At 40.4% G+C, this 17,100-nt stretch overlaps 2 protein-coding genes across 2 annotated transcripts; one reads left to right on the top strand and one right to left on the bottom strand.

Moving 5' to 3' along the window:
* Positions 1 to 319: 319 nt before the first annotated feature.
* Positions 320 to 1,735, bottom strand: LOC124634482 (microvitellogenin-like). The gene has a single exon (XM_047170079.1). It carries the CDS (start codon positions 1,731 to 1,733, stop codon positions 414 to 416), a length of 1,320 nt encoding a protein of 439 aa, XP_047026035.1. The 5' UTR covers positions 1,734 to 1,735; the 3' UTR covers positions 320 to 413.
* Positions 1,736 to 7,457: 5,722 nt separating this feature from the next.
* LOC124634668 (fibril-forming collagen alpha chain-like) lies at positions 7,458 to 17,059 on the top strand. The gene is made up of 24 exons (XM_047170330.1): positions 7,458 to 7,623; positions 7,917 to 7,958; positions 8,053 to 8,091; positions 8,396 to 8,536; positions 9,051 to 9,217; positions 9,374 to 9,491; positions 9,601 to 9,725; positions 9,809 to 10,015; positions 10,102 to 10,200; positions 10,286 to 10,582; positions 10,662 to 11,129; positions 11,290 to 11,451; positions 11,574 to 11,771; positions 11,901 to 12,045; positions 12,175 to 12,435; positions 12,525 to 12,658; positions 12,796 to 13,065; positions 13,221 to 13,436; positions 13,572 to 13,860; positions 14,068 to 14,253; positions 14,457 to 14,678; positions 15,062 to 15,234; positions 15,701 to 15,922; positions 16,330 to 17,059. The coding sequence occupies exons 1-24, from the start codon at positions 7,458 to 7,460 to the stop codon at positions 16,474 to 16,476; spliced, it is 4,494 nt and encodes a 1,497-aa protein (XP_047026286.1). The 3' UTR covers positions 16,477 to 17,059.
* Positions 17,060 to 17,100: the final 41 nt, after the last annotated feature.

Consider the following 17,100-nt stretch of genomic DNA (forward strand, 5'->3'; position numbering starts at 1 on the left):
TAAATTTGATCCAAGAATAAATAATAAAACAAACGGGGTGAGCTAAATAAAACCGTTTAAATATCTCGTAATGTTGAAACTGATTGTAATTTTTAGGAAAGCTCTTTCATTATATCTAGCCGAATATAAGAAATGGCAATAAAAGTTGATAATGATCTGTAAAATCTGATTTTTTATGCAATAAATTGTGAAAAAGTGCCCATCCCTCCCCTACCTCCCCTAAAGTATGAAATGACATTACGAATCGAAGTGAAATGCGAGTTGTTGATCGAGTTTTATAGAATCCCAGTACAGTGCTTAGAAAAAAATATATAAATAATAATTTTCAAATTTGTTTAATTACATTTTATAGAAGTTAATTTATTTTGAACGTTTTACACGTATGTTATTAGAATAAAGTCTGATTGGCAACATTAAAGACGAAATAATAAATCAGATTCATCAACAGAAGGATCAGAAAATGGTTTGATAAGCCAGCATAAGCGGCTATCATCAATACTGCTGCCACCGTGGCCCCACAGGCCCCTGTCTCCAATTTCATCCACGGCCACAGCCATTTTCAGTCCTTGTTTGTATTCACAGTTTACAATATGGAATACGAGGGAACTATTTTTAAATCCAGGTTCTAAGTAATATCTATGTCTGAGTTCATCGGAATTGTTGGAGCCCCAGGCTTGTCTATCTCCTATATTGTCCACGTTCACGTCCAATTTCAGATACATGCTGCAGTCAATGTTGTACAGCTTGAAGGTGACGCCGTCGTTGTCCCAAACAGGAATGAGTTTCCAGCTCACTCTCTCACTGGATAAGTCGCAGGCGTTGTCACCCCAAACTAGTCTATCGCCGTAGGAGTCGGTGTCCATATCAAGTTTCAAGGGTTGGTGAAATTTCAAGTTGGCTATAGTCACAGGGTCTTCATTAAGAATGTACGCAAATGATTTTCTGAAATGTTTACGAACTAGATCGCGAGAGCCAGCGTTCCACAACTTGTAAGCGTATGACATAGCGGTCCGTGGAGCATCATTGATAAGCTTCGTGACTACTTGATCGATGATCTGTCCATTTTCCACGTTTGCTAACATCTGAGTCATTGAGATGGCACGTTCATAGTTAGAGTTGGTGATGTTTTTATATAAACAACTATTTGCTTCCAATTCATTCAGGAAAGCCACATGACTATCAAACTTTAGGCCTTGAAGATCTTCGGAGAGATCGACCTGTGGACAAGCAAAAAGACCTTTTCTTTCTAATTCTAAAGCGAGACTTAGTACTTCTCTTGAATTGTATTGACTTCCATACACAATTACTCTGCCAAGATCATTGTTGACAATGCGGGCTATATCCTTGGCACAGTTGGTGTTGATGCGCGACGCGTCCGTGATGGTGACGGTGATGACGGAATTGTCTCTGATGTAGGCGCTGGTGTCGCACTCGGAGCAGCTGGCGACGGGGATCCTGTTCGGTATCTTACTGTCCCGGTCGGCGCCACCGCTCACCACGTGGTACTGATGATGGACGTTGTAGCAGTTAGTGAACCCAGTGATACCGTCCTCGGAAACAATTCTACCCTCGCCCCAGTAATCCACATGTTGAATCTGGTTGTTGAGGGAAACTGGTATTTTCACCAAGTTGTACTCTCCTAGGTAAGGAACCTCGGAATATGGGAATAATTTATCCACGTTTGTGTTGTAGTTTGGTTTCTTTGCATTCTTCCAGTTGGTAATGGAATACATTTTGATGTTTGTCTGAAAGAAATATAAAAAAGAAAATTTAATATTGATATTAACTTGAAACTGGAACTGGTCATGAATACAACTTATGTTATTATTTACTAAAACGTATGAGGAGAAGTTGTAATATTATCTATTACACCGGTCTACAGCATTTAATAAGAACAAAAAAATGCTTTGAATTTGCTTTTATGTGTAAAAAATTGAAAAAATCACATTAATGAAAATACGTAAAAAATTGACATAGAGATAATTTATTAAAGCATGCAGAACATTTATTTATGAATAATTCTTACAAAATGAGTTTTAAAATGGAGTAAATGGAAAAGTAAAACTGTTCTTTTTTAAATATTTAATTTAAAAATGAACAGATTTACTTTTCCTGGCATGTTCAAAAGAAGTTTATCTTATTAACCCCCAAATATAGTCGCCCATCATACTTTCAGTATGGCTTGGTAACGCCTCTCAAATTCCATTATATCTTGATGGAAGCGTTCTCCTAAACCTTTAAATTTGTACTTAAATCGTATTTTTCCTCCCTTACTTTAATAAATTCGCCACAAATATAGCAAAACGAGTCAGCGTCTCGTCTACAAGTTCTCGAAGCCATTTTGTACAGGTTAATACAGCGAAAACAAATATGAAACACGTTATTCCTCTGTAATATGCAAGCACATACTGTCGTGCACGATGAGCGACGCAAGAAACACTACCCCCCCGCCCTCTTACCTCTCCTTCGACAGCGGTAGCGTGCAAAGACGCGACATTAATTCGGCGCGAAAATCAAAAATGATCAAATCGCTATAACATCTTAAAAAGCAAATATTTTCGATTTGTAATCGCACTTTTTTATATATCTTGGTTTATATAATCAGAGTAAATTAAGTAAAAGCCATGCGCAAAAAAAAAAAATTGTTGACCGGTGTTATCTATATATATAAAAATGAATTGCTGTTCGTTAGTCTCGCTAAAACTCGAGAACGGCTGGGCCGATTGAGCTGATTATAGTTTTAAAATGTTTGTCGTAGTCCAGGGTAGGTCTAAACGGTGAGCAAATAAGGAAAAAAAAATTGCGAGTAAGATTCCCGGGACGGGAGTGATTAGACAAAAATCAACTTACGGAATGCCGAAAAACTTACGAATTCACCTTAGTAAAGTATACCAATAACGAAATTTCGATGCAACTGCTCACCATGTACCAGGGTAGCATAACTTATATGAGTATACCAATACCAAGTGTAGGTAGACGCTACGGCTAGTATTTATATATAGGAGGCAAAAAATAAGCAAGGGATGAGAGAAAAACAGCTATCCTGTATGACTTTTTATTTCACAGTTTCGAAATAAAATGGGGATATATAATATCAATTGAATTATTATTTTAAGCAATAGTTTTTAGTAGTTAAAAAGGCCTTTAGTTAATTGTTTACTCAAAGTAATTTATAAATAAAATAAATGAATCCTTACTGTTTTACACCTCGAGAACACCAATATACTATTTACATGCGGATTGGGACACGTATTTATATAGAGCTAGGATAGGCACACAATTCTTATCATATCTGGTGGTCACCAAAAATATGAAAATAAACGATTTTGATAAATATACACACCACATGCCTGACTTACGCAACCTTTGCCTGACAAAAAGTCAGTGTGAGGCGGGCTTTCGCACACTGGTTCCGTACTGGTACCAAACAATCCTCTAACGAAAAGATAAACTGTCGAGTATAAATGTGAAATTTAAGAAGCCGATGAGTCATGCGACTGTCATTAAGCCATGGGATACATAGGAATATCATCAAACCACCCAAAACAAAAATGTGAAAGACTGCCAAGTTCGATAATATAGGAATGCTTCGCCTATAAAAGAAGTGAGATCTGAATAAGTAAGTTCCATACACATACCTCAGTTAAAAATGGTTACTTTTTAATGATGTTACTTGGCAAGTTTTCACACACCTTGTTATAAACCTACTAAACGCATGAATCAAGTATTTAATTTTTTATTAAAACTTGAAACTATGAAAAAAATAAAGTTCGTCCTTTTTAACACGCTTATAAATATTAGCTTCACTTATAAAACTAACTATGTATGTAAGAAATTTTTGTTTCGTTAGACAATGTTGTCTTCCTATCAAGTTATTCATTTAAGTTTCGGTGTCAGTAAATAAACCATAGTATATGTAAAGCAAAGTCTATTATAGATTCCTGTAAGATTTGACAAGCGGGCGCGTCGCCAATCTAATGGCGCTTCGCAATAAAAAGAGGCGCGTGCGCCGGTGACCCGTACAATTAAAAAGCGGTCGTTTGCTTTAAGAATTGGTGCGTTATATAGTGATCGCGACTGTACATACCACTAAATACACATTACTTCGCGGCCTAGTTATTTGCTGAAAATAGGGACGAACAACATTTTATCTATGCTCGTTTTCAAATATTATATTCATCTGCCTAGCCTTTTCCCAAGTAGGCTGTGGTCGGCTGTCTACTCTACCAGTGTTTTACATGGAGCGATTGCTTATCTAACCTTCTCAACCCAGTTACCTAGGCAACCAGCAGCAGACCTTCTGGCATCTGGCTAAAGTCCATTTCACGAATGAAGTCCCGCAGACGCAGCGCAAGTGTCTATGCGATAGCTCAGCAAATACGTCCAAAAATATATAGTTCCACAATTTTCCGAGGGAGTTCTTTCGTGAAATGGTCTTTACCCGTAACGACTCTCAAACATTTTCAAATGACAGCCGGGACCTACTAATTTATCGTGCCTTCTTCAGCACGGACGAACTCATCATGACGAGATGGACCCATCCACGGACCAAACGCGCCAAGCATTTATGAATATCAATCCGCCCTTTGACTTAAACTCCCGGCTCCCGGCTTTGACTTCTAGGCAAAAGCTCTTCCATCCTAAAGAATATTGAATTAAAAATAGTTTTTTTCAATATCTTAAAGGTGAGGATTGTAAGATAGGGTGGGTTCACGTGTGACGATAAATTGTCGGGGCAACTTCACTGTGTAACGTTTAAAAACTCTTTTTGCTTAAAGTGTTGCGAAGAAAAAGCGAAACCCAAATATTAATCATCTTTGAAATAAAAATGATCTATCATCAGTTTGATATGCAAGAAGCTTTCTCTGTTCAAACGACCAAAAGTTTCGTTCCTCTGAGCTCATAGATCGCGGTGGTACGGGTCATGCGTAGGCGCATATTTATTGGTATCCCGCCCAGAGGCTGCGCATTCGTCGCGGCGCGGGCGGGCCGCGCTACCCCTTCCCGGCAAAATATATAGGTAAGTAAGTTTGTATATTTTTGCTATTTTTCACAAATGTTTGTCAATATTTGTTTAATTATCTTACCTAAACGGTTTCAAAGGTAGTCAAACAATTAAGTGACAATCTACAATCGTCAACATACAGTCTGTACTAATATTATAGAAAGTATTTTTTTAAAATTTTGTTTGTTTATAATATGGATAAACTCAAAAACTACGCCAAGGATTTTGTAGAAATTCTTTCACTGTTGGAAAGCTGTACTGTTCCCGACTATTCCCAAGTAACATCTATAGGGTCCCGGTATATGAATCCCGGTACGGGCATTAGTTCTTGCAGACGCGGGTGAAACCGCGGAAAAACGGCTAGTTTAATATATTTTGAATGCCCAGTGAAATGAACTTTAGCAAATTTTCAATGTTTCAAAAAGTTTAAATCTTAATTTAAACAAGGCAATATTGAAGTCTTCAATCTTGATCCACTTAAAAGTCTTTCAGTTCAAAATCTATCTATTATATTTGCTAAACTTTAAGTCCATTTTAAACTTATTTCAGTCTTTTCATTTTAGTTTCTTTCACGGGTAAATAAGGCGAGAATTAGGTATGGTTTTGGAATGCTAGATAAATTTCATTAATTTAATTTTTACATTATCTATTGTCTTAAATATTTTGGTAGAATTGAGGGATCATAACAAGTCATTCACTTGCAAAAAATAATTAAAACGCATCAACCTGCGAAAAAATAAAAATCCAATCACGGATAAAAACAAAGCTAAAAATATAAAACACGTTGAAAGAAACATGGTTGCAGTTTTACCACAATGTACACCATTAGGAGCTTAACGCCAGCTCTCGGAGCGAGCTTGTGTTGCACCCATTTGCATCTGCTTGGATAAACAGTCGGTGTTATGGGCTGCAACGCTTAGCTTCTATGTAAAACAAATGCTATACTTTATTGATGGAAAAGTATAGAAAACTTATATTGAAGGATTAAAAATCTGTGGGAAATTAAGTTATGTTTAAGAAAAATGTACATAGCACAGATTGTTTAATTTCTGTTTAATGAGAATTTTACGTAAAGGCAGTTTGAATTTTTTTCTGTATACGACATATACGACACTCTGTTGAAGTTACCGCTCTTAGCAGCATGACACAGCTTTTTAACGACGTAACCGAAAAATAAGCCTGTAGCTATCTCAAAGGTCTCATACATTTCCATATCAAAACATGTTCGTTTTACTGCGAAAGCGGATAAAAATGTACCTATATCCTTTCGCATGCCTATACCTACTTATCTGTGTTCCGTAGTTTTGGCGTGAAACCGCGACTGACAGACAAAGTTATTTTTGCATCACTACATAGTATAAAAGAAAGTCGCTTTTTCTGTCCCTACATCCCGCTGTCCCTTTGTACGCTTAAATCTTTAAAACTACACAACCGATTTTCATGCGGGTTTTTTAAAAAGATAGAGTAATTAAAGAGAAAGGTTGATATGTATAATAACATACATTAAATAGTGGGAAAATACTGTTATCCGTGCGAAGCCGGAGAGGGCCGCAAGTTTAAAAATTAGTGAGGATTGAGATGACTCTATGAACCCATAAATCCATTAAATAAATTAATTATTCTGCCGAAATCTCAATAACAGAGAGTGGAATCATGGGATATTTAAATAAACAAATTAGTACAAACTCAGAGCGTTGGACGCTAAAATTAATTATTACTGTCGCCAATTGGTAGTTGTCATCTCCATATAGACAGATGCGTCGGAAAGGTTAGTGGGACGTCCGCTACTTGGTCCTGACATCTTTACATGATATGATTTAGGAATAGGCGAATAGGCCGAGTCGACGACCTGTTCCGATAGCCTTGGACCATCTATGACGCTATTGTATTGATTTATATTGCCGTTTATGAAGATGTATGTCTGAAATATTTTAATGTGTTGTCACTTAGATTTGGAGCGGCTGATTGTCAGGAATTCGAGTTAATAGTATCTACCAATGGAGATGTAATTGATACTGTTTTGAATTTCGATTTGCGCATTGAGCTCATGGCTTAGATGTTTCTTCACTTTTTTGCGGTTTTGTAATTGCTTTGTGTTCATATTTTCATAACTGAAACATGTTATGAATGATTTAATTTTGAAGAGTTTTAGTGACTTGAATACTTACGTCGCTTTTATCTAAATGATTAGTTAAATTGATTCCTACAGTTATCCGTTCTGTTGCATAAGGGTTCATAATTGAATTATGCCTTACCTTTCATTGAATTAATACCCTTTCTCCTTAACTCCAAGTGTTCATCTGCTTTATAAAGATGGCTGGTTTTTATTTTGATCAAAAAGTAAGATTTGTCATTCAACGTGGCAATGCTGCCAGCCTCTTGGATACACACAATATTGTTGCAATTTTTAAAATAATATTATTAATATTCCTTTCTCCTTCATCCAGTCACCATGAGGTGGTTAAAGGCGGCCTGGCTGGCGGTGCTGGTGCTGCCAGCTGCCTCCAAGGAGCTGTCGGAGTCTCATCGCGAGGAGATTGTGCAGGAGCTCCCTCAGGCTCAAGAACCCGACCTCATCAACTACGACGACTATACGCCGGTCGGAGAAGATGATGACCGTAAGATTTTTTTAATTCTTTAAAAAGTTTAAATGTTGCATCCATAAGTTGTATCCATCAGGCTAATTTGAGGAACCATTGATATTTTTTTTAGTTTTTATTCGAGAGCTGCTTTTATATTTTTTTTCGTATTTCGTATTTTATAGGTTTAAAACAAAACAACTTTTGGGAGATCATTATCATTATTTTCTCATACCTAATGAAAGCGTGGACGGACACAGCTGTATCTTCACGTCATCATTTTCAATTACATATGTCTCATCTCGTGTTATTTACTTATATTCTTTGTCTAGTGACGCGTCAAGCTGAAACTGATTTCCGCGGATTCCAAAGCAGTAAGTTTCCCTCACCTTCAACCAATTCTTTAGCTTGTCTTATTTCAAAGATCTTTAATAATGCGCTATATACTAACACGAAGTTTATTTACAGGCACACCGGCTTACCAGAGACCACAGCAGACCATTCGAAGTAATTATACTTTTTTTTTTCATTTGTTAAGTATAAACAAACAATTATTAGAAGATTTATACAGTGTCAAGATTTTAAAGACTGGACCCAAATAGTCAATCAGTAATTAATTTAACGGTAAATACAAATGTAGCTTTGTACTTAAATAAATCGTAGGTCAAGTAGGGTGTAATTCAGAATAAAGTTAAATCAATTTTCTTTGATATCGGGACTCGAGTATTCTGTGATAGTAACATCATGTTTGATGCTAAGATATTATTATAAAGTATCCATCTACCAATATTAAATGGAACCATGTGTCCAGTTCCAGCTAGCCCCAAGTGCGTGGACATCGGCCGCACGTGGACAGAAGGGGAGAACTGGAAACGAGACAACTGCACTCTCTGTCAGTGCCACGCTGGAAGGGTCAACTGCACCACCGTGCCTGCCTGCCGTCGATCCACTCGTAAGTTTCTGATTTTATGTAAAAAACTATTGACTAGGATGAACGAAGATGAGCCAAATTTTTAAAACATTAGTGTTACTGAAAACGAACTTAAGCTTTTAATATGGTACCATGGGAACAAAGTTTGCTTTAGCTGGCTGACGTGAAGAAAGTCAACCAGAGAAGACTTATACGATATGTTCTTCGATCATTTGTGCGCTAGTACATTAGCTTATGATTTTGATATTTCACAGCAACCAAAAGAAATAAAAGCTTTAAATAAAAGAATTGCAGTTTTAAAATACAATAAAGAGTGGCTTCATTTCAGATTTACTTAAAAAACATAGCTTTTTTTCTGATGGGGAATCATCAAATGACTCCTAACGCTGCGGGTTAGCAGCGGTGAGGGAGTGTCAGACTCATACTGACTAAAACCCACCATGTTGATTCGTAGGCCTATTGACTTAAGTACCAGGGCTGCGATAACGCGTAATGATAAATAGCTGCTGTAACACTTCAATATTTATTTTGCCAGCACCGCCACCCGTGTTTGTCGGCGTTGGCAGTCAGGGGACTACACCAGTGCGTGGAGTGGTAGGTGTGCCTGGTGACGGGGGCCCGCCCGGCCCGCCTGGATCCCCCGGCGTCAATGGTGTGCCCGGGGCTCCTGGAATACCTGGACCTGCTGGACAAATGCCTGATGTAAGAAGTGTTCAGTCGTTTTGCCTTTAAGCCACTATCGTCATATTTATAGTTACATACCTCTTTATTTGTTACTTATTTCCCTGTCTCCAATATCATTTGAAAGATGATTAAAGGAATCCTACTTAGGTAATAACCTCTTTTTGTTATGTATAGGTGAACGCCTATCTAGCGCAATTGGCGGCCTCGGCTGGTGGTGACAAGGGGCCTCCTTTCGATCCCTATCAGTACATGCAAGCTTCAGTTGGAACTCCAGGCATTAGAGGAATTCCCGGTGAGATAAAATTAATAATAATATGTAAACATAATTCTTATGTACTTACGTATGTACTTAGTACCATGGGCTAAAACAAAATGTTATAAATCTTCAATTTCCTGATTAGGACCCCAAGGACCTCCAGGTCCGCAAGGATTTCAAGGACCAAGGGGAGAGCCAGGCGAACCAGGGCAACCTGGACAGCAGGGACCACCAGGAGAAAGAGGACCGCAAGGACTACCAGGAAAAGATGTAAGGAACACCGAAAACATTGCATTTTATCATAAATTCTTAAATTGTTAGTAAAATAATTGCAATGTTTTTCATAATTTTAGGGCTCTCCGGGAGAAGATGGTGAACCGGGTCCTTCAGGTGCAGTGGGACAGCCTGGACCTCGAGGAACCCCGGGTATACCTGGAATCCAAGGACTGAAAGGACATCGGGGCTTCGATGGGAAAGACGGCGCTAAGGGGGAACAAGGATTGCCAGGAGAAAAAGGACCAACTGGAATGCCTGGTCCTATGGGACCAACTGGACCAGCGGTATATTATGAAATAATTTAGTTAAATGTAGTGTAGATGTTACTTCTGAGTGAGGTTTAATAACTGTATGTATATTCCTGTGCCAGGGCCCTGTTGGCGCTAGGGGTGAGCGAGGTCGTGAAGGTCCCCCTGGACCTCCCGGAGTGCGAGGTATCGATGGAGCACCAGGACCACAAGGTTTAATGGTAAGATATATTTCATCACAACTGGATTTATATTATTATATAGCAAAGATTACATTTTTATTCAAAATATAACTTTTTTTTTAAGGGCAACGTTGGCAAACCGGGTTCGCCAGGATTTCCTGGTGCTCCAGGCTTGAAAGGTGAACAGGGTATATCCGGACCAAAAGGCAGTCAAGGAATGCAAGGACCACGTGGAGAAGCTGGTCGTCCGGGACAGCCTGGTGAAGTAGGAACCCCCGGCATTCCTGGACGTGATGGAACTCCTGGTGAGAAAGGCGTACAAGGGCAGCCGGGGGCTTCAGGGCCACAAGGATTCCCAGGACCTAGGGGACTCCCAGGAGTAGCAGGAGAATCAGGCTTGCCTGGATCTAAAGGAATGCCAGTATGTTATCCATATTTTTTTACTCATTAGGTACATATTACAATTTTGCCCGGAAAGACTAACTTCTGTTAATTTATAGGGTCAACCAGGAGAAAGAGGCCAAAAAGGTGACGGCGGAATCAGAGGAGAATCTGGTGCTCCCGGTCCACGTGGTTTGCCTGGTAATATGGGACCAGAAGGAAAACGTGGAAAAAGAGGTCTTAGAGGACCAGCTGGCAATGTTGGACCTCAGGGCGAAAGAGGCTTACAAGGAATGAGAGGTTTACCTGGTGCTGATGGATTCATGGGGCCTAAAGGTCAGCCTGGCGAGCGAGGTGGTGTTGGATTACCTGGATCTAAGGGAAGCACTGGAGACCCTGGCAGGCCTGGACCACAAGGACTTCAAGGACCGCGAGGATCTGTTGGCAGGCCCGGAATGCCTGGCAAAACTGGACCCCAAGGTGAAAGAGGTATACCGGGTGCTGATGGCAGACCTGGTGAACAGGGTTCTCAAGGAATACAAGGTCCTCCTGGTCTAATGGGCGGACCTGGAGAAAGAGGTTTGCAAGTGAGTATACTTCGAAGTTAAAATTTTAATTTGTTATAATAATATTTATGTATTGTATTTTATATGGGCCTGACTCCAAATAAATAAATAAATGAATAAATAAATAATGCATATTTTCAAAAAAAATATTGTAATAATTTTGTGCAATTTCATTTAATAGGGTGAACCAGGAAAAGATGGTGATCCAGGTCAGGCTGGTCCTCAAGGACCTAAAGGTGATGCAGGTCGTGATGGTGGCCCCGGTATTCAGGGACCTCAGGGTGTTGCTGGTCCTCCCGGCGAAAGGGGCCCGTCAGGTCCAGCTGGGCCTACTGGCTTCCCCGTAAGTAATCCTAGTGTGAAATTCATTAAAAGTAACTTTGGTTCGATCTAAGCGGTATATGCTTTGCTCGAATTTCAAGAACCATGTTTACATTCAGATGTCTTAATTTTATATTCATTTAGGGAATGCCTGGAGCAGCTGGTCTCCCAGGTTCTCCGGGCAAGGAAGGCGAGCCAGGCATGGCAGGACCAGCCGGCCCACCCGGCCCAGCGGGGCCTCGAGGAGAGAGAGGTTTTACTGGAGACCGAGGACAACCTGGCCAGCCTGGTAGCCCTGGAGAGAAGGGAGAATCCGGCGCTCAAGGGCCTGATGGACCTCCGGTGAGATTGAATGATGCATGGCAGAAGTAATTTTGTTTTGAAAATTGACATGACTTTCAACTTCGAACGTCATGTATTGAGTTTTTCAGCTAACATTTGAAATAAGGCTCTTGTATATATTTGTGATAGGGTCCGGAAGGTCTCAGAGGTAGTAAAGGTCACCCTGGCTCTCCCGGGGCGATGGGTATGCCTGGACAGCGAGGACTTACTGGTGCGCCGGGAGAGAAAGGCGATAGAGGTGCCGCAGGACCGCCTGGGAATGATGGAGCTCCAGGTAAAACTTTAGATATAAAAGATTATCAATTGCTATTTTTGCTGTTACATTTGCATTGTTAAGATCTACTACTATGTATATTCTCTAGAATATAAGACAGAATTAAAACTATTAAAAACACAATTTCAGGTCGTCAAGGAGAGCAAGGTCCCCAAGGTCCAATAGGTCCAGTCGGACCTGCTGGAGAGCCGGCTGAAAGAGGTGAACCCGGAGCTCCCGGTATTCCCGGAGAATTAGGTGCCCCGGGATCACCCGGAGAACGAGGCCAACCCGGGCCACAGGGCTCACCTGGCCTGTCTGGGCCACCAGGTCTTACTGGCATGCCTGGTGCTAAAGGTGAAAGAGGTTACTCAGGAGCTAAAGGACAGCAAGGATCATCTGGAAGCCCAGGTAATTAGTATTACGAGTACATATTCTTAATTGAATCACACTTACACGGCTTCAATATGATACATCAATATTGAATCTTTTAAATGAAGGTGTGCCCGGTGAGACTGGACCGCGTGGTCTGCCCGGCATAGCTGGTGCCAAAGGAGCTCGCGGTGATCATGGACCAAAAGGCGAAACCGGACACGTTGGCTTGCCTGGAAGACCGGGAGACTTGGGACCGCCGGTAAGTAATACATTGACATATTAGGAGTGTTATCTGGCATGTACTTAAAATTAATGATAACGACCATTTTAGTTGGTATTTACTAACTAGTTTTCGTTCATTCTTTTCATTTCATAATTACTATCTTTATCTCTAAGGGTCCACAAGGAAACACAGGGCCGGCTGGAGCTCCCGGTATCCCAGGCGCTAAAGGAGCGACAGGCGACTCAGGCCGTCCTGGTGCCCCTGGTCCTATGGGCCTGACTGGTGCTCAGGGGGCTGAAGGACCGAAAGGTGAAAGAGGAAGTGAAGGTGAACCCGGTTTACAAGGACCCACTGGTCCGGCCGGAGCAGCTGGCGAGAGAGGACCGATAGGATTACCTGGAGTGGCAGGCCCACCAGGACCCCAAGGACTTAGAGGCGCACAGGTAAATTATATAAATAAGAAATAATGGAGGTATATTCTCGTTAATTAAACCGTTTAATTTTTTTGAAGTCAGTTAAACAATCTTTGCATCATTATGTACCCAATAAAAAGTAATGTTCAGCATATGTCAGTTTTTATATTATGTTCTATTTGTAGGGTGAAAGTGGTGCACCAGGAAAACCAGGCGCTGACGGTGCTCCCGGTCAAGCAGGATCTCCGGGTCCACAAGGGCCACCTGGACAAATGGGAGAGTCAGGCCCAGAGGGTCGCCCGGGCAAACAAGGTCAGCCGGGTATTTCGGGACGACCGGGCGACAAGGGACCCATGGGACCACAGGGCGCTTCTGGACCTGCTGGACCACCGGGATTGCAGGTAATCATCAATATGTGTATGAAATAGACCTTTTATAATTATCTATTGGTCATGTATCTGTAAACTGAAATCTAAGTAAGATTTATCCTTGGTTATCTTTAATACATTAAATGATAATTACATTGAATTCTTTAGGGACCACCTGGCCCATCGGGACCCTCTGGACCAACCGGCGAACGAGGACCTAGAGGAGAAAGTGGGCCCCCTGGAGTTGACGGCCCTCAAGGTCCACCTGGCAAAGCTGGACCTCCCGGTCTTGACGGAATTAAGGGAGAGAGGGGCGAGGCTGGTGCTGACGGAGCTAAGGGCCATGCTGGGTTACCAGGTCTTCCTGGTATGCTTGGAGCTCCGGGAAGGGCTGGTGAAAGAGGCTTACCTGGACCAATGGGACCACCAGGAAAAGATGGCGATGTTGGACCACGAGGTAAATATTTTGGTAAATTAGCTTCATTCTGGACCAAAGCCAAATGAAAAAGTCTGTGTTCTTTTTACATATAGTAATAAATGGACAAATTAATTTCAAACAATAAATAGTAAAATTGGAAAGTAAACGAGTACTTCAGGCGTAGGTACTGATTTTTGTCTTAACCATTAATACTCTTATTGATTATACATTAATACTCTTTTGTAGGTACACCTGGTCGTGACGGCAACCCTGGCCTACAAGGTCCACCGGGAGTGCCTGGAGGTCGCGGTCCCCCTGGAGAGGCTGGTAGACATGGAGCCACTGGACCTGCGGGTCCTCCCGGACCTCCCGGGCCACCTGGCGAAGGCCTGGCTTATGATGCTGCTGCCCTCGCTGCTATGTTACAACAAGGTTCGTATATCAACTTGACTAGTTGGTTCTGAAAAAGAATTTTCGGTTTTCATTTTAGATTAAGTCAAAAAAAAATGACATAATAGTCCTCCTTCCTAATTTTTTTTATGTAAACAGGTTGTTTCAAATAATAGTTTCGTTTCTTAAAACGACGACGAAAAAAGGATGACTCAGTGACTTCCAATTGTTGTTTCGTGTAACAGGTTCCGTGAAAGGCCCCGATCCAATGGGTGATGACCCCAACTCGCTTCCACCCCGCTTCTTCAAGGAAGACATGACAGCAGCTGAACGCAAGGAGGTCGTGATGAAGGCATACGAACGTCTGAAGGTGTCACTCGACAAGTTCCTGAAACCAGATGGCTCTAAGGAGGCACCTGCTAAGACCTGTGGAGACATTAAATACCACCATCCTGAATTTGAAAGCGGTAAGAAAAAACTTACAAAAGTAATTTTAAATTAATCATATATAGCATAAGCCTTGATTAAAAAATTACTTTCATATGGCATTCATGGCAATACCTTTGAGGCAATATTTAATGTTGATATTAAAATTCCAAGCCTCCTTGTTGAAAACATTTTGCAATGTGACGATGGCAACACCTAAGAATCATAAGATTTAAAATGTGTTAATGGTGCTTTAACAACATCACATTCTAAAAAACCGAATACTTTTTGCCTGATAGATGTGCTTACATTATGAAGATGACTTGATAGTCAAAACACTTTAATTATTTTTCCCATAAAATCTTGTAGAGAAAGTACCACTTTGTGGATCCGGTTGTTAATCACGCCTTATTTAACTCTTCAGGACAATACTGGATCGACCCGAACGGCGGTGACATAAATGATGCGATCATTGTACACTGTGACATGGAGGCTGGAGCAAGCTGCGTGTTCCCCAAGCCCATGCAGTCGAAGGATATCGCGTATGATGGAGAGGAACATGAGCCCTGGCTTAGTGAAATGGATGATGGATTCACGGTAAGATACAGCATTAATTTGCTGCAGCAAATTGCGGTGAAATGTATGATTAAATCGAAAAGATATATGTAGATGAACTGATTAATTTCGCATGGATTTTTAATTATCATGGAGAGGCAGAGACTAAAACCCATTATGAGAATGGTGAACTAAATTACTTAGTACTACTTAGTAGCCGTTTTACCGCGGTTTCGCATACCGTTACCGTGGGAGCTGCGGCCCGTGCCTGGATGAAATAATCGGGAAATAATTTAAAAAATCAGACGAGTATTTTAAATGTACCTACTTTAAATAAACAAAAATACGATGTATGCCTTTTTATAATATTAATATAATGTAGATGATGACACAAAAACCTTTTTTATTTAGATAGTACCTAACCAACATTATGACGAATTTATTTTATAAAATTTGACTGCTCTCACATCTTCGAAGCCTAATTTCCTCCATAACTTGTTTTCCTCAGATCACCTACAAGGCAGACCATACACAACTCACATACCTGCAGCTGATGTCTTCGACCGCAGTGCAGAACGTGACCTTCCATTGTCGCAACACTGTTGGCTATTACGATCCTGCGACAAATAACTACAGACGCGGCATCAAACTGTTGGCTTATAACGACGCTGAGATTCTGCCTAAAGCCAATAATAGGCTGCGGTATAAGACTCTGGTGGATGAATGTCAAGTAAGTTTTGTTTAGTTAGAATCATAAATATGCTCAAACCTTCCCCGTGTGAGAGGAGGCATGTACGCAGCATTGGGACGATAAAAAGGCAGTAACGTAACGTAACGCACAGATATGTTACGGTAAAGGTTTGGACGTATTTTCTGGATCACATAGATGTGCAATATCATGCTTGAGAAATATTTATGAAAACTTTAAGTTATTAACTATATTGGAGGAATAATTAATAGCTGCCCGGACGCCAGCCATAAATTAGCGATGTAAATTCACACTCCCCTGAAGCACACAGTATTTACAGCAAAACCTAAGGACCTATATAATCCCGATTTTTTTCAAATCAATATTTTATCACAAGTAGCTTTATCTCACGAAAACAGGAAAATTGATAACCTTGCATCATTTTCCAGTACAAGAGATCTTCCTGGGCGCAGACCATCGTTGAATACCGCACTGACAAGCCCGGCCGTCTCCCACTCCTGGACGTAGCTGTTCGCGACGTCGGCAGACCACATCAGATGTTCAGAGTAGAACTGGGATTGGCTTGCTTCAGCTAATCATTTCACAACAGTATGTAAACTTCGTCAACATTTAAAATGAACGGCTAAATCGACCAAAGAGTATACGATATTTGAATTTGAATTACGAAGCTTTCTGTAAAATGTCTATTAAGCGTCTGTGATTGGATGATTTACAGTCGTTCCCAATATTCCGTCTATGTGTTAATTTCTTTACTAGAGATAGGAATTTGACATAAAAGCACCATACAAGTCATGTCATATTCCTACTATATAGTAGGAAAATCAACAGAAAGAATTTTGGGAACTGCCGTTAAATTATAACATATCACAGAAGTTGTGATAACCAATAGCTTTGTTTATGGAAAACTGCTTTTACCTATACTATACAAAAAAGACACAAGCGAAAAATCAATGACGTACCTATATTTGTTACCCTTGCATTTATAATGATGGAACTTACTATTTTTAAGGTTACTTACATTTAAGATCTCAAAGAAATGTCTCCAGCGAGGCTACGAAATATTCACTTTGTACTGAATTATTGTCAAAATGATAATTTGTGCAATCTAGTGAATGACACTGCCATAACTAGCAATACTAGCATTTATTACAAAATATGCGTAAAGCAAACGAAGTACCTATTTCCTTACATATTATGTA

This window comes from Helicoverpa zea, chromosome 11 (genome assembly GCF_022581195.2).
Source record: "Helicoverpa zea isolate HzStark_Cry1AcR chromosome 11, ilHelZeax1.1, whole genome shotgun sequence".
Lineage (NCBI taxonomy): Eukaryota > Metazoa > Arthropoda > Insecta > Lepidoptera > Noctuidae > Helicoverpa > Helicoverpa zea.

Excerpts from the sequence above, each read along its gene's own strand:
- LOC124634482 (XM_047170079.1), bottom strand. The coding sequence starts at position 1,733 with ATGTATTCCATTACCAACTGGAAGAATGCAAAGAAACCAAACTACAAC.
- LOC124634668 (XM_047170330.1), top strand. The coding sequence starts at position 7,458 with ATGAGGTGGTTAAAGGCGGCCTGGCTGGCGGTGCTGGTGCTGCCAGCT. Across the intron at positions 9,726-9,808 it reads AAGGACTACCAGGAAAAGAT|GGCTCTCCGGGAGAAGATGG; the intron begins GTAAGGAACACC and ends TCATAATTTTAG. Across the intron at positions 15,235-15,700 it reads AAATGGATGATGGATTCACG|ATCACCTACAAGGCAGACCA; the intron begins GTAAGATACAGC and ends TGTTTTCCTCAG.